General features: G+C 40.5%; 1 protein-coding gene and 1 long non-coding RNA gene across 2 annotated transcripts in view; both read left to right on the top strand.

The window, feature by feature from the left end:
* Positions 1-866: 866 nt before the first annotated feature.
* UBTD2 (ubiquitin domain containing 2) overlaps positions 867-22,836 on the top strand; it is a 57,364-nt gene continuing 35,394 nt past the window's right edge. The window contains exon 1 of the mRNA XM_039235755.1: positions 867-1,024. Within this exon, the coding sequence (XP_039091686.1) occupies positions 955-1,024 (70 nt within the window). The 5' untranslated portion in view covers positions 867-954. The remainder of the gene's footprint in view (positions 1,025-22,836) is intronic.
* On the top strand, positions 1,700-10,293 carry LOC120234100. Its single transcript, XR_005528987.1, has 3 exons — positions 1,700-1,892; positions 8,272-8,375; positions 9,971-10,293. It is a non-coding gene; the product is annotated as an uncharacterized LOC120234100 (long non-coding RNA).

Below are 22,836 nucleotides of genomic sequence, written 5' to 3'. Positions count from 1 at the left end.
AGACTCGGTGTACCAAACCACCGAATTCTACACAAGTCCCAAAGGTGCCGGAATCTCAGCCTTCAGCCAGGACCCCTCACCCACCTTCGCCAGCTATTTGGGAGCCAGCCCCGTCTCCGCCTACGAAGCTTCTATTACTTCTCTGTGCCCCCTCTGACCCGCTTGCCAGAGAAAGAGAAAGGGCTGACGCCCGAGGAGCAGCCAGAAACTCGATCTCGCTCCCTCTTCTACTTCTCCTTTCTCACTTTTGTTCCTCCTTTCTTGCTGCCTCTCCCTTCTTCCCTCTCCTTTTCTTCTCTTTCTCTGTCCTTCCTCCACGCCTCCTTTCCCTGCCTCTTCCCCGGACGGATCCGCAGTTCGCCTCCGCTCCTGCAGCTCGGAGCTCCCCTCCCCACTTCTCCCCTCTCCTCTCCCCTCCCCACCGCCCCAGCCCTGCGCTCGCGGCCCCTCCCATAGCCAATCAGCGCGCGGCCTCCCGCGGCCCCGCCCCCGCCGGCCGTTCCGGGCGGGCCCGGCAGAGCCCAGGCCGCGGGTGCGGAGGGCGGCGCCGCGGGGCGGGGGCCGATGGGGCCTGGCGGACCGGCGGCGCCGGCGCGGGGCTCGCCTGGACGTGGGTGTGCGGGGCTGTGAGCGGGCGAGGCGGGCGCTGCGGCCCGCCCGGGATGGGCCGGCCCTGGCCTGGCGGGGCCGAGCAGGAGGCGAGGGCGGCGCGCGGGCCTGGCCTGCCGGGCGGGCGGCCCGGGGGCTGAGGTAGAAGTGGGCGCGGAGGAAGGGGCCGAGCCAAGGCGGTGGGTGGAGCGGCGAGGGGGGCGGAGGCTGGGCCGCGGCGGGCGAGCGGAGCGGCGCGCCTGTCCCGGGCTCGGCGGCAGCGGCGGCGGCGGCGCTTGAGCAGGCTGAGGCGGCGGCGGGCCGGACGAGCGCCCGGAGGTGGCGGACGAGGCGCCGGGGGCCCCCATGGGCGGGTGTGTGGGCGCCCAGCACGACTCCTCGGGCAGCCTCAACGAGAACTCGGAGGGCACCGGAGGTAGGTGAGCGCCAGGGGGCAGCCTCGGCCCCCCATTGTTCCCGGTCAGGCCCGGCCACCTGTCCCGGCCCCTGCGGGCCCGCGGGCCGCGCCGCCGGGGGCCCCCGAGCCCCTTTGTCATCCCCTCCTCCACGTCACTCTCCGCGCTCCGCTTCCGGCCGCCCTGCTGGCGGCGGGGTCGCCCCTTGCCCTGCCGGCCCCCGAGGAAAGTCCTTCCCCCGCCGGGGATGTAGCCCTCGGCCTCCCGACCCCACCGCCTCGGCTCGGGAAACTCGGACCAGAAACTGCCTTTCTTGGCCACCTCACCCCCTCTCCAGCCCGTTTAATTATTCAGGAACAGGATGGCGGCGCTGGGGTTGCAGAAAAGCGAATTGATGGGGGGGTTGGGGAGGGGAGTTAATGCATTCCCTCCGACGGGCCCCGCCACATCTCTCCGCACCCTTCCTCGTTCGGCAGAGTTGGCCGGGCTCAGCTTTCCCGAGTTTCAGATGACAGCTGCCCTGGTTGGTTCCAATTTGGCCATTTAAACCTGCAAGTTTCTGGAGCTTGGCTGGGGAAGTCTCAAGTGGCCACACGCATTATTTTAAGGAGGGGTGGGGGGACGGTCCGCCCGAGGAAAACGTGGCCTCTTGCTACGGCTTGCGGGTGTTGGGCCAGCCTGCTGTCGGGGTGGGCTAGTTAAATTCCTATCCGCCTTACGTAAAGGAAAATATGTAGGCTGAAAGTACAAATACAGGAGTCCGACTTAGCCCAGTGCTTTTAAAAGTTTTCTAACACGGAACGCACTTCTCGTTTATTGTAAATAGCAGTCCGCGGGGGAGAGCTTTTTAATTCCATCCGCATGGTAGTGTAACAGTCTAACAATAAGGTTAGTTCTACCTTTACTTAAACGACCTTTGGCTGAGTCCGCCCTATAGCCGGTGTAGAGGGCAGAGTGTTGTAGTTGAAGAAGAAACAGCTAGGAATAGCAAAGATGACAGTGTTGGTTTCGTTCCAACCTTCTGGTAGATGTCTCAGAATGTAAGGCATATTTGTAAGTTCCTAAACTAAATCGTTTGGGGAGAAGGTTTTACAACTTATACTAGCTTTTTAGACCAATTGCTTGCCCTGCTACTGAGCTCCGACTGTAAACTGTGTACACCTAACATGTAGCCGATACGTTTCCTGAATTACATGATAGTTGGCCATGCCACTTGATTAGAATCTGTGGGTTTCTTGTATGACTAAATCCTGGACAAATAGTTTGAGAGTTCAGTGAAGTGTGTGGTGAAAAAAATTGTCCATGAAAACACAATAGTGCACTTCAAGTCATAGCATTATTATTTGGTGGCACATTAACAGTGAGATCCCCAGTGACAACGAAGCAGAAGATAAAGAGGGCATGATTTAAAACAGCCCTGGGTTAAGTTCAAAGTGGGGGTCAAAAGGATTCTTCCTGCAGTTGAAGTATACCAGTATGAAATATACTAGTATGTGCTACAGATAGTGTGTAGTGTTTTGTTTGTTTGTTTGTTTTAAGATTTTAAATTTGGGGTGCCTGAGTGGCTCAGTTGGTTAAGCATCTGACTCCTGGTGTCAGCTAGGGTCATCATCTCACGGTTTGTGGGTTCGAGCCCTGCATCAGGCACTGCTCTGACAGCATGGAGCCTGCTTGGAATTCTCTTTCTCCCCTCTCCTCCCCTACCCTGCTTGCACTTTCTCAAAATAAATAAACTTCAAAAATAATTTTTTTAAAGTAATCCCACGTGGGGTTCAAACTCACAGCCCCGAGATCGAGAGTCACATGTTCTACTGACTGAGCCAGCCAGGCCGCCCTAGTAGTGTTTAGTTTCAGTTAAATTTAATTTTTTAATACTCATTTAAGAATTTTAATAAACATTTTTCTCTTCTTGGTAATGAATTTGAACCAATTTATTGAAAGCCTTTTGATAACGTAACATATTTATTAAGCATAAAGTCTTAGCATTTGGTAATTTACTACCAGTCGTTTCTAGTTAGATAGCCATAGCATTCATTTCTTTGAGAACTGAGATCTCTGGACCTTAAGCTGCACTATAACTTTCTAAAGTAAAATTTAGAAAAAAAGAACAGCAACCACAAAACCTCTATTTTCTTAAGAGAAAATAGGGGCCTCATGTATGGAGTGGAGGAAGGGACTGTGTGGGATAAAAGGATTGTTTTGGAATTTAATTATAGAAGACTTTATTCTTCATTATTGTCATGATAGTTAAGAGTTAATTGCGGTTTAAAGGAATTAGCTCAGGTGAGTGTTGTAGGTTAACACATTAAATAGTTTTTGCTTATTATAGTAGGTTTTTGTAGAAGGGAAAGACAATTTTTCCTAAGGGCATTGGCACAGATCCTTTGCTTTTCAAACATAAAATGATGATTTGTAGTTTTCACCTGGACATTTGGGTTATGAAAAATTCTTTTTTTTAAATTTTTTTTATTTTTTTAATGTTTTATTTATTTCTAGGAGAGAGAGAGAGAGAGACAACGTGAGTAGGGGAGGGTCAGAGAGAGAGGGAATCACAGACTGAAACAGGCTCCAGGCTCTGAGCTGGCAGTCAGCACAGAGCCTGACGCGGGGCTCGAACCCACGAACCGCGAGATCATGACCTAAGCGAAAGTCGGACGCTTAACTGACTAAGCCACCCAGGCGCCCCATGAAAAATTCTTTTATCAACATGAAGTAAAATAGTCTTCTCATGGTTTTCATGACAGTTTTACGTTCACAGTGTTTTCAAATCTTCACTGTTTTAGATTGGTTTGACTTTTTTTTTTTTTTTTTTTAAGAGCTAGTGCGTGAGTTGGGGAGAGGGGCAGAGGGAGGGAAAGAGAATCCTAAGCAGACTACATGCTGAACTCTCCATCTCACAACTGTGAAATCATAACCTGAGCCGAAATCAAGAGTCATGCTCAAAACCGACTGAGCCACCCAGGTGCCCCTCGATTGGTTCGACTCTTAAATATCAGGTAACCTTAGTAAAAAGTGACTTTTTAAAAAACCTTTTTGGCCATTTGAGATACTATACTTTCTCTTTCCCTCTGGATCTAAGTCTCTTGTACATGCAAGTAATTGGTAGAGGAGAAAATCTTCCTTACTAAGGAATTTGGGAAATTTTTGCGAAACACTGAGGAATACAGAAATTGCTTAATCCACGTTATAAGATTTGTGGTTATATGTTATTTTGGAATCATTTGTAGTATCTTCCTCTGGCATATCTTGCCCAGGATTCAGTGTTGGAGTTTGAGCTAGTTTGACCATTTTTTAAAAGCCTAATTTTCATCAAGACAAGTATATTATATACATTTTACAAGATTATTTAACAGTCCACTTCAAGCTTCCATGCTCCTAGAACGTTTTTTTAGGCAGCATATTCTGTATAGTTCTCTGCTTTACTATGATGACCTTGTGATGCTGGGGTTGGGACTCAGGACCTCTGGACAAAGCTTTGTGCAGTCCATGGCATTGGCTAAGGAATGAAATCTCATGTTTTTTAAAAACAAATATGTGGAGGGGCGCCTGGGTGGCTCAGTCGGTTAAGCGTCCGACTTTGGCTCAGGTCCTGATCTCATGGTTCATGGGTTCAGGTCCGCGTCGGGCTCTGTGCTGACAGCTCAGAGCCTGGAGCCTGTTTCGGATTCTGTGTCTCCCTCTCTCTCTGCCCCTCCCTGCTCACGCTGCCTCTCCATCTCTCAGAAATAAATAAAACATAAAAAATAAATAAATATGTGGGGAAAAACAGTAAAATGAAATTAGTTGAAGACAACCAACTAACTTTTCTTGTTTTGTTCACCTCTTGAATGAACTGAATGATGTAGAAAGTGGGTTCTCACTTCCTGGGTGTATCTTTTGTTTTGCATAGTCAGTGATATCCCAAGTGGACTAACCCTTGGTGGTCACAGGTTTCCAGGCTTACAGCAGGAGAACTGCCTGCTGGGTATTCGTGTCTTTATTTCATAATGTCTCGAGAACATCCTGGAGTTCTTTGGGGTATCCATTTATAGCAGCCTTATAGATACCTACTTGATGAGTAACCGTGGTTTTTGAGTAATAACAACTACCATTTTTCCAGTATTTATTATGTAACAGATGTTGTGCTCTGTTTGTTTTTCTCATTTAGTCTTCAGTAACTCTGGGAGGTGGATAATATCTCTATTTTATGGATGATTGAAGCTGGGAGAGATTCATTTGCTTAATATTGCATTGTTTATAAATGGCAGTCAGAACTTGAACTCAGGGCTATGATTAAAAAATGCTAGTTTCTCGTTTTTTTCTAGTTTCATTTTTAAATTTGTGATAAAATATAAACTTTGCCATTTTAATTGTTTTTAAGTGTACAGTTCAGTGCCAGTAATTACATTCACAGCGTGCAACTGTCCCCACTATGTATTTCTAAGATTTTTCATCTCTTCAAACAAACTCTAGATCCACTAAGCAGTATCTTTTCTCCTCTCTCCCAGCCCCTATTAACTTCTAAATCTTTTTGTCTCTGTGAATTTACCAAGTCTAGGTATTTCATCTAAGTAGAATCATACAGTATTTATCCTTTTGTTTGTGATGTATTTCACTTTGCATCATGTCTTCAGGCTAATCCTGTGGTAGCAAGTATCAGGACCTCATCCTTTTTATGGCTGAATAATATTCCATTGTATGTATATATCACATTTTGTTTATCTCTTCTTCTCCATCCATTCTTCTACATGGACATTTGGGCTGTGTCCACTTTTTGGCTATTGTGAATAATGTGGCTATGAACTGAACTTCGGTGTACAAAGAGCTGTTTGAGTCCCTGATTTTGGTTCTTTTGGATAGAATATATGTAGGCATGGAGTCACTAGGTTAAATGGTTTACTTTTTTGAGGAACTGCCAAACTTTACCATAGTGGCTCCATCGTTTTACATTCCTGCCAGCAACATGCAAGGGTTTTAGTTACTCCGTATCTTCACCAGCACTTGTCATTTCCCATTTTTTAAACTACTAGCCCTTGTAGTGGGTATGAAGTGATATCTCACTGTGGTTTTGGTTTACATTTCCCTGATGACTAGTGATGTTGAGCATCTTTTAATTAAAGTGCTTCTTGGACATTTGTTTATCTTCTTTGGAGAAATGTCTATTTTAAGACTTTTGCCTATTTTTTAATTGGGTTGTTTTGGTTTTTGTTGTTGTTGTGGGAGGCATTTATATATTCTGTGTATTAAACCCTTATCAGATACATGATTTGCAGATATTTTCTCTCTTCTTTTCACTTTATTTTTTTAAGATTTTATTTTTAAGTAATCTCTGTACCGAATGTGGGGCTTGGGCTTATAACCCTAAGGTCAAGAATCACATGCTCTACCAACTAAGTTAGCCAGGTGCCCTGTCTTTATACTTTCTTGGTGGTGCCCTTTGATGCATAAAAGTTTTTAATTTTAATGAAGTCAAATTTATTTTTTCTTTTGTTGCCTGGGCTTCTGGCTTTTGTTTTAAATGTATATTTAATTAATCCTTCATTGATGAAGAATAAATCTAGTATATTTAATTAATCTTTCACTGATGAAGAAAGAATAAATCTATAGCCAATAATTCACAAGTCTAACTCAACCAACATTTACTTTTTTAACTATGAATAGAAAGCTATTTTAAGTTTATTTTCTGTCTTATGTGGTGAAAAGGTTGATTAGCAGTCAAATGGTTTTTAAAAAGTTGACAAAAGTAATCCATAAACCTACTTCAACTTCTTAATCAAGAGATGATTGTTATATTTTCTGTGGAAGCAGTTTACAATCAAAAGGCATTGAGAACCCACAATATGCCCAACATTGGGTTGGTTGCTGCTGTTCCAAAAAAGGAATCATGATCTTATTTCTTGAGTATGTCAAAAATCCTTTTTTGGGAAAGCATAATAAAATATGCACACATGAAACAACTGTAAAACACTGTGTAAACAGATAGATATACTGTAGGATAAACTGTGCAAGTGCTGAGGGAATAAAAGGAAACAGTGATCTGAGCTGCTCAAAGGTGGTCCCGCTACCAGCAATTTTGCGGTAACCTGTGAGTACGTTAGAAGTGCAAAATCGTAGACCCCCCCCCCCCCCAGACCTAATAAATCAGAATCCTCATTTTAACTAGATTCTCACATGGTTCCTATGCATATTAAAGTTTGAGAAGGCTGGTCCAGGATTGCTTACAATGGGAAGGGATTAGAGCAAGGAACCCATTAGGAAAAAAATGGCTTCTGCACCACTCTACATGATGTCCCAAGTTAAAAATTCTTGCTTGCATCAACTAAACCTTGGCATACTGAAAGGCAAACTATCTGGGGCAAGCTATAGTTCGAGTTGATAATCTATTGGGTATAGGGATATACAAAAGAAAGTAAAATACAGTCCCTCACAGTGACTCAACTTAGGATTTTTCAGTTTTCCAATTTTATGATGGTACAAAGTGATACTCACACATTCAGTAGAAACCATACTTCGGAGTTTGAATTTAGATTTTTTTCCATGGCTGATGGTAGGTGGTATGACATTCTCTCGTGTTGCTGGGCAGAGGCAGCAGGCTACAGTTCCCAGTCAGCCAGCCGGTCAGTATCATGAGGGTAAGCAACGGATACTCCTACCATTCTGTTTTTCACATTCAGTATGGTATTTGATGAATTACGTGGTATTTGACACTTTATTATGAAATAGGCTTTGTGTTAGATGATTTTGCCCAACTGTAGGCAATATAAGAATTCTGAGCACATGGAAGGTAGGCTAGGCTGAACTATGATGTTCTGTAGGTTAGTTGTATTAAATGCATTTTCAGTTTATGATGTTTTCATTTATGATGGGTTTATTGGGATGTAACCCTACCATAAGTTAGGGAAAATCTGTAATCCCATGTTTGTGAATCTGGATGGCCAAGAATATTGAGGTGGCTTGGCAGGTTTTGGGGAATAAGAAAGAGCTATCTGGGGCAAGCTATAGTTTGCCTTTCAGTATGCCAAGGTTTAGTTGATGCAAGAATTTTTAACTTGGGACATCATGTAAGGTGGTGCAGAAGTCTAGATATGGAACTCCTAGATGTTCAGGATTAAGAATGTGGATTTTGGAGTCTCTGGGGGGAGGTTGACTGAAAGTATAAAAGTAAATGACTGCTGTAAGTAAGTGAAAAGAAGAGAAAAGTACTAAGAACTGAGTCACAAAAATTTCACAGATAGACCTGACCTTATAATTTCAGAAAATAATTTGTTTTGTTAACTTCTCATTCTAGTGTGGTGTTTGCAGAAATTCTACCTGTAGTGTGTTACTCACATCTATACTTCAAGTAAACTTTTTGTGCATCCAGCCCCAGAATATACCAGTAGCCCTTTGGAGGTTGGTATACTTCAGAACAAACACGTTTCTCTACAAAACACGGTTTTCTTTCTTCACCAGTAATATCATTCATATTTCTATCTTGTGTGTTTTCAATGTCCCATATATTACACATCATCTAACTAGTTTGTTTATTGAATTTTCTTATACTTCTACTCTTAGGATTGGGTCTATAATTAAAAATGAAGTAGAATTGAGCATGAGGAAGGCTGAAGATTAGTCTGCCCTTCTCCCTAGTGTGATAGTTAAAAGTAAAAATTTTTCATATTCTCTGGGCTGGTAGCTCTGAGGCTTTATAAGCAGGATGCTTAAAATTTTATACCAATTGGAGAGAGACATACTACAAAATAGGAGACATTTCCTTGGTGTAAAGCAGAGGGTGCTTGATTTTACCAGAATGAGTATAGTGGTGGGGAGAGACCAGAAGGAAAATAGGCAGCAAGGTGTGTGTCAGAAATCCAGTGGAACTCTGGGTAGAAATATTTGGTAGGTATGAGAACTAAATTTAGGTCAGGGATGCTACAGTTGGAAAATACTGAGATGTGGGGAAAGCTGAATCCTCTTTGGGAAGAGATTTAAGCACTCAAGTTTATATTTAAAATAGACATTCGATGTTGTAGCCCCTACCTAATAAGCTACCCTGGCTAGTCCAATTTTGTGCTCAATTTTCTAGCAAATAAAAGGTTGACATTTTTTCCCAGTCAAGATTATCTTGGAATTTATGTTGGAATGGCATTTTTAAAGATTTTTGCTATGGATATTAAATGGCCTGGGTTGGGGTTTTTTTTTTTTCCCCATCTCTGATTTTATTTAGGAATCAGTTGCTAGTACTATATACTGTGGGTAGAATCTTTATGCCATTAGAAATGATAAGCATCTTCATTCTGATTTTTGATAACCCTTGTCTGTAACACCTCTCTTTCTTATGGGGAAATTTTAATAGATGGATTTTACTTTCTTTGTTTTTTTTTTAATTTTATTTTTAAGTAATCTCTACACCCAACATGGGGCTTGAACTCACAACCCTGAGATCAGGAGTTGCATGCTCTTCCGGCTGAGCCAACCAGGAGCCCCTAAGTTTTTGTTTAAATATTCTTATTTTTAGTTTATTATTTATTTTGAGAGAGAGAGAGAGCAGGAGCAAGTGCCATTCGGGGGAGGGATGGGGGGACGGAGAGAGAGAGAGAGAGAGAATGAATCTCAAGCAGTCAACGTGCTCTCAGCCCACAGCCCTGGGATCATGACCTGAGCCAAAATCAAGAGTTGGACGCTCAGTTCACTGAGCCATTCAGGCGCCCCTTTTTTTAAAATCTGCTTTTCTTACTGCAAATGCAGAGCTTTGGCAGCACCTTGCTAGTGGTACTATACTCAGGTGAGTCTTCTAATAGGAATGACTGTTGAGTGTTATTCACTTACAGTAAGGAACTTTGCCATGCTATTTATGAATTAGTTCTCTCTCCTGCGGCTTTTGACCAAGTCACATTCTTCTTGTTGCAAGAAAGCATTAGGCTGATTTCGGTAAACAACATGATCATATTAATGGGCATGATGATTGATTTGCTGATTTAGTGATTTCTCATTTTTCCTTACTGCAGACCACCTGAATGGTTTATCTTCATTTGGTGGACCACTGCATCTGATTCTTCCCGCCGCCCCTCACCATCCCTGCCCAGCTTTCTGCTACTGCTTATCGGGCATACTAGGCTACCAGCAAGCTCCTCATGATTCACTGGTAGTTCAAGGACCATAGGTTGAGACTTTACTAACGCGTATGTACTTAAAGATGCATGTGTGTTGGCCAAGAACAATCAGCATGTATTCGCCTTGCATCAGCCACTCTGACTTGCAGTCAGCAACAATCAAGTTTGTTTTTGAATATATTCCATATATTGAGCTGAGAGATTAAATATTGCTGAGTGTACATTGAGTGTTATGCCATTTTTTGCGTGTTTGCAATAGAACATTTCGGCATTTCCATTACTGCTCTGTTTTCAGAAATGGAATTTCTATTGAAGTTAGATGTCTAAAGAAAAAACTCCTAATGTGTGAAAGTCATTTTAAGTGAATTTTACTTGAGTGCAAGTGGGGTTTTGATATACGTTGATTCAACACTTGACTAAATAATGAATTAGTGACTTTTGGACTTTTCTCATGAAGTCCTCCAAGAAAACCATTCAGGTAATTTTTTGCATTTATTATAATTGGCTCATAGGTTAGAGCTAAGGGCAGGCCTCTTTGTTCATTTCCATGCTTGTGGACTGTGCTTTGATACTAAAAGTATCAAAGGGGCAGAATAACATATAGTCCAGATCACTTAGTTATGCTTCATGATAAAGTATCACTTTCAACTCAGGGCAAACACCTTATTTTTTAAACTGAAAGTTTTAAAAATAGCCTCCATTATTTCTAACTGCCAGTACTTGTAGCTAACCATATAAATATGGCCTGCTCCGTGATACCAAATAGCTTGTGGTCAAGTGGAGAAATCATACATTTAATTAAGAAAAGTTTTAAAAGCCTCTACATCACGGCACCTGGGTGGCTCAGTCAGGTAAGCGTCTGACTTTGGCTCAGGTCATGATCTCACAGCTTGGGAGTTCGAGCCTCGGATCGGGCTCTGTGCTGACAGCTCAGAGCCTGGAGCCTGCTTCAGATTCTGTGTCTCCCTCTTCCTCTGCCCCTCCGTCTCTCTCACCTTCAAAAATAAACATTTAAAAAAAAATTTTTTTTTTTAAAGTCTCTACAGCAATGAAAAAAGTATTATGGAAGTTCAGAGAATAGTGGGGAGCACAGTCAGAACCCTTCACTAAAGAGGTGATATAAGTAGTTGGTCTTGAAAGAGGAGTAGATGGAGACAAAGTAGAGGGGCAGAGGAAATCACTCGTATAGCAATATGAAAAAACATGGCATTTTGGAGGACTGGTAAGAAGCTTGTGGAGGGGTAGGTGAAATGTGAAGTTGTTAAGGTATGTTGTCAGATTTTTGGAAGGCACAATTGCCATAATTAATAGGCCAGTTGCAAGACAGCGTATAGGTGATGATATTTAAGTGGATTTTTTTGCGTGCATCCAACTAGCTAATTCCCATTTAATGCTGCATTCTGAGGTTTATTTCATACAGAATTCTGACGTAGGGGCACCTGGGTGGCTCAGTCGGCTAAGCATCCGGCTTCGGCACAGGTCATGATCTCACGGTTCGTGGGTTCGAGCCCTGCGTCAGGCTCTATGCTGACGGCTAGCTCAGAGCCTGGAACCTGTTTCAGATTCTGTGTCTCCCTCTCTCTCTGACCCTTCCCTGCTCATGTTGTCTCTCTCTCTCTCTCAGAAATAAAAAAACATTAAAAAAAAAATCACACAAAATTCTGATGTAGTAAGGTGTTAACCATCTTTAGCAGATTTTTATTCCTTTGTAATTTTAATCATATTGTCACATATTAAGCATCAGGAATGTGTTTCGCTTTTTTACATGCACATGGGGCGCCGGGCTCGCTCATTCAGAAGAGCATGTGGCTCTTGATCTTGGGGTTGTGGGTTCCAGCCCCACACTGGGTGTAGAGATTACTAATAAATAAATATATAAACTTTAAACACTTTTTTTATATGTGTATGTATGTATATGTTTGTCCCAGACCAGTTTTTGTCTCTGGTCCTAGATTTCTGGCACATAGAAAGAGTTTGTGCTAAGATTCTGCAGACCTGTCTGAGATTTAATCTCTTGAGAAAAGTCCTGCACTGTCTATGGTACTTTGGGCTCCGTTTCTTCCATTGTTGAAGAAGAGAATGGATTAGATCATCTTTATCAAGATTATATCTAATTCTTTTTAAAAATACTTTTATAAAAAAATAAAAAAAAAATAAAAAAATATAAATAAAAAGTCAAAAAAAAATAAAAAAAATAAAAATACTTTTAGTATTTATTTACAATAAACATTTGAATATCTGTCACTTAGATTCAACTCTGTGTGTGTGTGTGTGTGTGTGTATTTGCTTAACTGAGAGTACAGACATCATGACACTTCAACATGCAAATACCATTATCACTCCTAAGAAGATTATTCCCTAAGATCAAGTCCATAATCAGAATCCACCAATTGTCCCAGAAGTGCCTTTTTGGCTATTTTTTTCAAATTAGGATCTATTCAGCATTAGACATTGCCATTTGTTTTTGTCTTTAATTTTTTAAAATCTAGAATAGCTCCTCCCCTTTTATTTCCTATGACATTGATTTTTTGAAGAGTATTGTAGAATGTACCACATTCTGGGTTTGTCTGGTTGTCATTTAGTATATTCCTCTAGCCTCTGTATTTTCTTTAAACTGAAAATTAGGTAGATCTAATACTAACAGAATGTGATTCTTTATTTCCTAGGCTATACCGGATCCAAAATCTAGACTTCTCCCAATTCTTTTCTGCTAATTTCCAGCGCTGGGAGAATCTTTCATTACTGAATAAATCTGAACCTTCTTTTCATTTTCCCACCCAGAGACAAGCTTCAGATCTACTCTCAGCCTGCATGTCTGCAATACCCTATTATTAACTGTAGTCATCATGCTGTACATTATTAGATCTCAGAGTTTACTCTTTTTATAACTGAAAGTTTGTACCCTTTGTATCTACATTCCTTTCTCTGATTTTTATAAAAATGTTCTAGCATAGTTTTTTTTTTTTTTTAATATTATATCATCAGACAGACAGTGCAAGCAGTGGAGGGAGAGAGAGAGGGAGACAGAATCTGAAGTAGGCTCCAGGCTCAGAGCTGTCAGCACAGAGCCCGATGTGGGGCTCCAACTCATGAACTGTGAGATCATGACCTGAGCTGAAGTTGGACGCTTAACCGACAGCCACTCAGGCACCTACCTCTATCATGGTTATTTTTCAACATTACTTATCTTCTCGGAATGTAAGCTGCATTAGCCTGGTACAGACTTCATAAGACTTAAGGCTTCATAATACTATAGACTCAATTAACAGTTGTGTGAAATACATCTTTGACTTTATAATGGTGTTAGGGAGAAAGTAAAGTTCCCCTAATAGAAGACTTATTTAATTGTAGGACAGGAGCTTTGTTAACTAGAACCATATAGTGTAATGAAAAGTTCTAGTTCCTCCTCTTATATCTCATCTGACCTTATATCTCACTTGACTTCCCCATTTCTTGTTTTTTTCTTATCTATAAAATGAGCATGTTTGTTGGATGAAATCAGTATACTCAAACTTTTTAATGGTTGAATCTCCCTTTTTAGGTATACCTTACATTGAACACTAAAGTATCAGCCTCGGGGCCCCTGGGTGGCTTAGTCGGTTAAGCGTCTGACTTTCGCTTAGGTCATGATCTCGCGGTTCGTGGGTTTGAGCCCCGCGTCGGGCTCTGTGCTGACTGCCAGCTCAGAGCCTGGAGCCTGTTTCAGTCTGTGACTCCCTCTCTCTCTGGCCCTCCCCTGCTCACGCTGTCTCTCTCTCTCCTAGAAATAAATAAAAAAATATTTAAAAAAATTTAAAGTATCAGCCTCAGCATTTTGTTTTCTACTTTGATTGTACAGTCACTAAAAAATAATTCAAGGTCTCATAAAGTTCTATAGATTTTTTTTGAAGTTTGAATCACTACAAACTGTACTCAAAGCTTAAATATGTCTTCCAATATTGTGACTTATGATATATTTTCACTAAGCATTGTTGAGTTGCTTCTTATCATGAGAGAATGTACTGAGCAGGTATACCTGAGCTTGCTGTGGCATTAAATGCAGCCCAGACATGCATAGAACCATATTTGTGTGTTCACTGGTACAGTGTTACATGAGTGGGCATGTATGTGCCTGTATTAACGAAAGGTACCAGGCAGAGTGGTGGACTGGATTTCCCAGTCAATGACCCATTTCAAGAAGTTACCTAAGTTTCATATGTGCATACAGAAAGTAAGAAAAGCTTCATTCCAGTGTTGCCATGATTAGTTTCATGATGAACATGTTTTGTGATGGTCTGTATGTTTGAGATTTAACATTTGATGTGTGGGGTCTTGTTATTATGATTCTTAAAAATAATATATATTTTACATATAATTTGAGTTACGTTTGTAGAACTCTGAAGCAAGTGTTTTGTTTCCTTGAGGTCTTTGGAACCAGTTTTTAAAATGAGGTGATTAGATCCTGGGAAAAATCTTTTAACACATAATTTCAGTCAGTTTTTCTCTACTCTTAGGATAGGCATACTGTTGTGGGCATTGTATTAAATATTTGTGGTTTCATAGAATTACTGAAAAAATAGTACTATATAAATTAAGTAAATGCAATTTAGAGAAATAAAATGCTACCCAAATTAATTTTAATGCTAACAAAACTTTTAAGAGCAAACAAAGGAAAGGTAGTACATTAAAAATAGCAAAGGTAGGGGTGCCTGGTTGGCTCCGTCAGCAAGGCATACCACTCTCGGTCTTGGGGTTGTAAGTTTGATCTTGGGGTCATGAGTTCAAATCCCACGTTGGGCATAGAGCTTACTTAAAAAAGAGCTAGTGAAGGGAATCAGTGAGGTGGTAACCGCTGTGCCTGGATCACTAATTGCAGTCTGGTTTTAGATCTGGAAGTTTGTTTACTCCCTGCATTTGACTTGCCTTTGCCAGGAATTAAAAGGGTGGTTACAAGCCCACAGGTGGTCTCTTTCTTCTGGAGCAACTTTTGGCTTCATAACGTCCTCTGTAAGTGAAGCTCTTTCATTATTTAAGATCTCAGCCCTTAGAAAGCGTGGCACTGTTAGGCCTGCCCTTCTCCCTGTCTGGCGCAGCTTCACTCCTTTCTCTCTTGGATGTGAAATATTTCAGCTCTTTGTCTACAGTTCGGGCACACTTGTATTATCTTTAAACTTTGGAAGTTCAGGGGCGCCTGCATGGCTTAGTCGGTGAAGCGTCTCACTCTTGATTTCGTCTCAGGTCATGATCTCACAGATCGTAGGACAGAGCCCCATGTCCAGCTCCATGCTGACGGTGCGGAGTGTGCTTGGGATTCTCTCTCTTCCTCTCTCTCTTTCAAAATAAACACACATTAAAACAAAAACAAAAACCTTTGGAAGTTCAGACAGGAAGTGCTTAATGGAAATGGGGTTGATAAATGAGATCTTGTGTTTGAAAGATTTGACTGTAGCTTACGAAGGAAGCACCAGAATCCGATGATGGTGAGAAGGACTGAGTAGGTGAGGTCTGATGTCTATCATTTTTGTTAGTCAGACTTTGCTTATAAAGAATGGACTACATTGAGATAAAACATAAAAGGAATGCCAGTGGAAGAAAGATCTTTGCATCTAGTGAGCAAGGCTTGGCTTTTCTTTCCTTTTCAAGGCCTTCATTGACCTTTTTACTTGGTATGTAAATATTTGCTGTCAAGTGATTTTTTATTAAGTTCTTAAAAATAGCATGTCCTTCCTCATGGTGGTTTTTTGTTTTAAATTGCTTTTAGAAATTATTTGTTTACTTGAGGGGCGCCTGGGTGGCTTAGTCGGTTAAGCATCCGACTTTCTCTTAGGTCATGATCTCGTGGTTCGTGGGTTCGAGCCCCGCGTCGGGCTCTGTGCTGACTGCCAGCTCAGAGCCTGGAGCCTGTTTCAGAGTCTGTTTCTTCCTCTCTCTCTGACCCTCCCCTGCTCACGCTGTCTCTCTCTCTCTCTCTCCTAGAAATAAATAAAACATTTAAAAAAAAAAAAGAAATTGTTTACTTGCTTATTTCCTGTCGTGCTTCACAATATTATAAGCTCTGTGAAGTCAGGGGCCTTGTCTTAAATAATGAATGGATCGTTATGATTGTTTTATCACTTGGAGAATGAGAAGTTTACTACTTGGTTTTAATTATTTAATTTGATTTTGGGGTGAAATTATGTTATTACTAGTTCCTTAGTTGTATGAAAGCCCATTGTCTTTACAGCTGCCTCACCTTAATTAATTAACTCTGGGGAGATACTTATTTGCCCATTTGAAGAAAGGAGGCAATGATCTAATTTGCTTGTTAAGCTCTCCCTGCTTATTTTGTTTATTTTTGTTATTTTCTCCTGTCATCTTTAGCAAACCTGGTGATGATTTGAATTGCTTTGCATATAAAAAGAAAGTTAATTGTATTTATAACCCACCCAGCGCAGTAGAATTGTTAGGCTGCCCTCGAGCTGAATTTGTGCTTACATTGAATGCAACAGAAATCCAGTTTTCACATACACCCTATAAAGTAGTCTATTAACAGGGACTAATGAAGACACCCTGTATGAATTTTCGGAATTTAGGGGTTTTTGCTTATTCATTCTGTGGATTTTTTCCAGCAGACATTTTAGAGTGTGTTAGAGGATGGCAAAACCTGGGAACAAGTTATAGGATGAAACTGATCTTCAAAGTTTTTTACTAAAGACAAATTTCACTTTGGGAGTCTAACCCACACTCCTCCATATAAAAAGTATAAGGAGCTTTGTGTTTGGGGGGAAATTAATTATGCAGGTACAGTATTATAACGTGTAACTCTGTAACACATTCCTTGTGTTATGAGATATTTAGTAATGCAAATATATTTCACACTTTTCATCCTGTTTTTACATAACCAAATCTCCCTTCCTGAGTGTTATTTGCATAGCAGACACGTTGAGTATACCTGGGTGACAAACCAGTGACATACTGTTTCAATAGAGCCTAGCACAGTGGTTTGTAAGTAACATATACATAAGAAATACTTGCTGAATGAGAGCTTGAAGTAATTCAAAGTAATGGCTTTTCAATCGTTTAAGGTCCACGAGTATAGTTAACAAATAGGTGAGAAGAGCCATGATTGCAATACATAATCTTTTTCTTTGTTGTAATTTTTGGTTTAAAAATAAATCTGCACATTTTCTTGATTCTTACAAGGACCCTTTAAGGAGGTTAATATCCCAATTCACAGGGGAGGAAACTGAGGCACAGAGAAGTTTTGAATAAGGAATAAAACGAGTACCCCAAACCGTAAGCTCCATTGTCTGTTTTCTAACTCAGTATCTTCTCCACAGATGGTGAGGGGTTTGGGTGGCCTTTTCTTTCCTTGCAGCAGAAGTGTGTTTTTTCCTTGGCGGCAGTAAACATAGTTGAGTTGAAGTTAATGGAATGTGTTTCTTAAGGACTCTTATGTTCACTCATGTATCCGAAATGATGACAGCAGTAAAAAATGAGGTGGGTAATTAATTGTCTTTGATCTTAGTGAATGACTTCTGTTGCTTTTCATAATACAGAAAATTTGAACTAAGATCTCAATTGTCTGGAACTGGTCAAATGGAAAAAAGTATTAATCTTGTTCATCTTCTGTGCCCTTTTACTTGGTTATCTTTTGCACTTTTGCCTCTACCTCCTAACCTAGACTGAATGTTTTCATCTTAAAGTTCAGTGTATTCAAACTTGACTTGAACTTGAACTTAGCAGTTGACTGTGGGGGGGGGGGGGGGAGGGGAACAAGTTTCCTTGAGTTTCTGAAACTACAAGAAAAGAAGGATTTGTCTAATCTGAAGAAAGCTTAATAAGGTTTTTCTAGGCCTGTGCTCTGAAATCACCCTTAGTATAGAAGTATTAGAAAATCTGTCTCAGATCAGAAAGTGGTGATCACTCCAGGGGGTGAGTTGGAGGAGGTTACATGAAGTTCTTTCTGATTGGTATATCCAGCAGCTAAAGGAGGGCTTGGAACCCAGAAATGATTTGGTGTTTGTACTTAAAACATCAGCATACGAACACTTGGAACCACCTTCTAGTTTTACAGCTGAGAAGAGGAGCAGAGCGTGTCCACCTCCTGAATGTGTCTTGCTCTGATGGAGGAGGGGAACTATGTTGGTCCCATAATACAGTTTCATTATGGTAGCTTGTGCTTTTCCTGGCAGTCCTCAGTACATTTCCGCCTTGAACTTAGTTTCCCTGAAAATAAGAATTTTACCTTGAGTAAAAAGCTTTTGGACCTTTACTCACTGCTGTATTGCCAAAAACTAACACCCAGGACCTATTGAACACACCCTTCTGTGACTTTGGCTTTTGCTTCTCTGAGTTTGTGATGGTTGCATCCTGTTGTAGGTACCTGTGTCTTCCTAAATGACTCAGAGTAGTTTATATGTCCTTTTAAGTCTCATAATTTTGAAGTGAAAAATTGAGATATGTGCTACTACATATAAGTAGGACATAATGAAAGGGAACTTGAGAAACAATAAAATGAAACCCAGTACTTCTGGAATGAGCATTGAATAAGATACTTCAGCTGTAACAAGAGCTCTGAGAATGGGGAGAGTTGCTTATCTGTTATTGAATGAAATGTAATGCCCTTGGAAGCAAGGAGAGTTTCTTTTTGCATTGGATCTGTCATAGGGTAGAAAATAGGTGCTTGGTTTGTATTTTTGTTTTCTATATACCAGTAAATATACTGACTAGAAATTGTAATGTGACTGCATAGGGCAAACAAATGACTGAAAAACCTTAAACTTTTTTTTCTGGAACAATTGATCCTTAAGCATATTAAGAAGGGAATAATAAACAGGGACAGAACTACATTTGAATGGTAAAGGTAGGTTTTCCAGTTTGGAATAGGGATGAATACGAAAAGCCTAAATACTAAAAGTGTGCAAAGTTCCACACTTACTCATATATTTAAAAAAACCATTTTTTAAAATGTTTATTCCTTTTTGATAGACACAGAGCATGAGTGGGAGAGGAGCAGACACACACACACACACACACACACACACACACACAGAATCTGAAGCAGGCTCCAGGCTCTGAGCTCTCAGCACAGAGCCTGATGCAGTGCCCGAACTCACAAACCATGAGATCATTACCTGAGCTGTTGGTTGCTCAACCGACTAAGTTACCCAGGTGCCCCAAAGTTCCACCATTTATTAAAGAGGGAGGAAAAAGAAGTCTTCAGATGAAACATCGAGGGAGATTAAAGAAAATTATGATGTAGAATAAAATTCAGTTTCCATTGAAAAATAGTTCTGATTTAATAATAGGTAGTATAAAATGCATTGGCAAGTTATTTTTGTACTGAAGTCTTGAGGGAAAATGCTATACAATTTTAATGAGTTGGAAAGTATTGACTAATGATGTCTTTGCATTTACTCCTGATCCAGTCTAAAAGCTATTTACAACATTACTGCACTAAATCAAACCTGGATCACTTTGCCTTCTAGGGAAGAAAAGAGAGTACTTAAAGCTTTTGCACACGTATGTGCACGGGCATGCAGTGCGCACACACGTTATATATAACATATATAAAATATATGTATATTTGATATGTTTATTCTTATATATAGTCTCCTCATGTTTTATAGGAGAACTTGTTTAAGACTAATTTTTTCTTACTGTATATATTTTAAAAACTTTTTAAGAACTCTTTGTGGGGCACCTGGGTGACTCAGTTAAGCATCTGACTTTGGCTCAGGTCATGATCTCACGGTTTTTGAATTCAAGACCCGCGTTAGGCTCTGGGCTGACAGCTCAGAGCCTGGAGCCTGCTTTGATTTCTGTGTCGCCCTCTCTCTTTGCCCCTCCCCCACTCGTGCTATCTCTATCTCAAAAATAAACATTAAAAAATAAACGACTCTTTGTAAAAACATTTTTTAAGTCATAAAGCTTATTTAAGAGGCGCCTGGATGGCTGAGTCTGTTAGGCATCTGACTTCAGCTCAGGTCATGATATTGTGGTAAGTTTGAGCCTCGCATCAGGCTCTGCACTCAGAGTGAGGAGCCTGCTTTGGATTCTCTCTCTCTTTCCATTCCTCCCTTGTATGCACACTCTGTCTCAAAATAAATAAACTTAAAAAAAAAAAAAAGCTTATTTAAGAAACAGTAAATCACATTTATCCTAACACCTAACATGAATATTTTGGTGTACATTCTTTCATGCTCGAGTTGTGTGCTGTATGTATAAAAGAGGGAGAGCAAGAGCAAAAATCATGTGTTCAGAGAAGTGCAGAGTGCTTTTTCAAGTCATTGCAGCAGTGCTTCTAGAGTAGTTATGACTTCTAGAGCTTGACTTTACTGATGTTTTGGGATATAACAAATGTCATTGTTAGCTTTTCATTTTGGGACGGTTTGTCAGTATTTTTTCTAAAGCCAACCTGGCTGTTTTGTAGAGTCACAACAGTGATGTGAGGGAGGTGCATCCGAGGACCTAATCTGAGCAAATGCAGTAAAAACTAGAGCACAGGGAATACCCAGCTATAATTTGGCTATAATTTGGCAAGTAACCCCAGGTGTTTATTGGGCAGTTTGTGAGAATGCATTATTTCTTAGGACATTCCATCCTTCTGAACATTGCAGTTCCAACAAGCTAAAAGTGAAGCTTGGAATTTTATAATGGACATAGCCATAGATGCAATTTACAATAATTAAGTGACATTCAGGATCTATCTCTTCCCATGACTCTAACCTCAAGGCAACACAGTTTCTAGTAGTTTTTCTGTTTCTCTGGTTGTTTGCATCAGCTGTCACTTTCTTATAACTTGGTAGAGAGAGAGAGAGAATTTGATGATTGCGTTCTAGTTGTGCTTTACAGATTTTGTGGCAAAATCGTGGACAAGCCAAAATACCATTATGTTCTGTGGTTTTGTTGAATGTACTCTTTGATCCTTACCTGTTCTTAAAATTAAGTGGGCTTTGATTGTACTTAGAAAGCAAAGGACTTGGCAAATGAATACAATTCAAGTGAAGTGCATTTACGTGCAGTTTTGCCCAACAATTTCTCAAGCAAAGGAAACTTTTCAGATTGAAAATGGAGACTCCCCTGAATAAAGAGTCTGACGACCACTGTTTGGGACAGGCACCAACATGCTTTCGGTAACTGGTATGTACTGTCTGGGTAATCCTGAGTAGTTTGGGCACTTACAATCCATGCCAATTTACTGTGCCATCCTAAGCTCTCCTTTACACCTTTAACCTCATGGAGCCCTGCCACCTTATGGATGGATTATCATGTGGGTTCACTTTGGGAGGGTAGGTGAAGGTCTAGAACCATGTTGAACATTAATCCATGTTAATGGATTAATACTCTTAAAGCCATGAGGTAGTATAGTCCTGGTGGAGAATATGAACCCTGGAGTCCGTCAATCTGCGTTTGAGTCCCAGCTGTACCATTAGTTTTATGATCTTTGGGAGAGTTTTTATTTTTATTAACTTAACAGACATTTAGGTATTTTTTTATATGCTAGGCAATGTTCTAATTGTTTGTGAGAGAAATACTACCTCATTAAATCTTTGTGAACTATCCAATTAAACTTATTTTATTTTTGCCATCTCCCTTACCCTCCCCTCCCCCCCACCTATGTATTTTACCTTTTAAGTTTGTTTTTTCATTTTAAGATGGACATTATACTGGAGTTGAGAACATTCAGTAGGGCAGTATATGGATAGCACTCTACACACAGTGGCTGGACCATGGTACTCATTCTCTGTTGACTTACTGTTTCCGAGAAAAGCAACATTGTGTGGCAGACTGCTACCTTCTTTACCCATAATGTAACAATCAGAATGATAGGGGTCATTCCCTGCAGAGTCTTCTAAATGCATACAGGAACACTCCTGCAAATTCCTGAAGAATTTGAGTTGGTCAAAAGTCTCCAAGAGTCTAACTCCATCCAGACACAGCCAGCACCTTTACAGGGCCCTGGGTCTTTGGGGCCTAGTGAGATCTAGGTTAATACAGTGGTTGCTCTCCCCAATCCAAATCTATATCTAAGGGAATTATCAGAGTCCCATATATTTGTTTGTTTTACTTTATGTTAAAATAATGTTGCAAAAATGGTAGGAAGAAGTTCTGTGTACTCTTCATCTAGATTTCCCTAAATGTTACATTTTGTCACATCTGCTTTAAAATATTCTTTCTTTGTATATACATGTGTGTAAATACTTTTTTTTTTTTTTTACCATCTGATTAAGTTGGAGACAGGAAATCTTTTTACCCCAAAATAGTTTCGTATGTATTTCCTAAGAGCAAGGACATTTTCTTATATAACCACAATATAATGATCAAAATCAGGACATTAATATTGATGTAATGCTAATATTTGCTCTGTGGACTTTATTCAGTTTCACCATTGTCTTCCCAAGTATTCAAAGAAAATTACCCAGGGTCATGCATTGTGTTTGGTTGTCATATCTCTTTAATCTGGAGCAGTTTTGGAGACTTTATCTTTCATGACCTTGGTATTTTGAAATGTACAGACCAGTTATGTACGTTTCAAGTGTACAGGCAGAGTGTTCCATCAATTTGAATTTTCCTGATATTTCCTCATGCTTGGATACCTCATGATTAGGTCGTCCAGGCAAGAATACCACAGAGATTGTGTCCTTTCTAGTGCATGATGTCAAGAGTCACGTAATACCTGTTTTTTCCATTATGGGTGATGTCAATTTTGATCACTTCTGGTGCCAGCCATGTTTCTTCACTGTAAAGTTAACTTTTTCCCTGTGCAAATAATAATCTGGTAGGGAGGGGAAAAAATG

The sequence above is a fragment of the Hyaena hyaena genome, unplaced genomic scaffold (genome assembly GCF_003009895.1).
Source record: "Hyaena hyaena isolate Hyena2069 unplaced genomic scaffold, ASM300989v1 scaffold_102, whole genome shotgun sequence".
Taxonomy (NCBI): Eukaryota; Metazoa; Chordata; class Mammalia; order Carnivora; family Hyaenidae; genus Hyaena; species Hyaena hyaena.
Note: the sequence above shows the minus strand (reverse complement) of the source record. Positions and strands in the feature narration are given on the sequence as shown.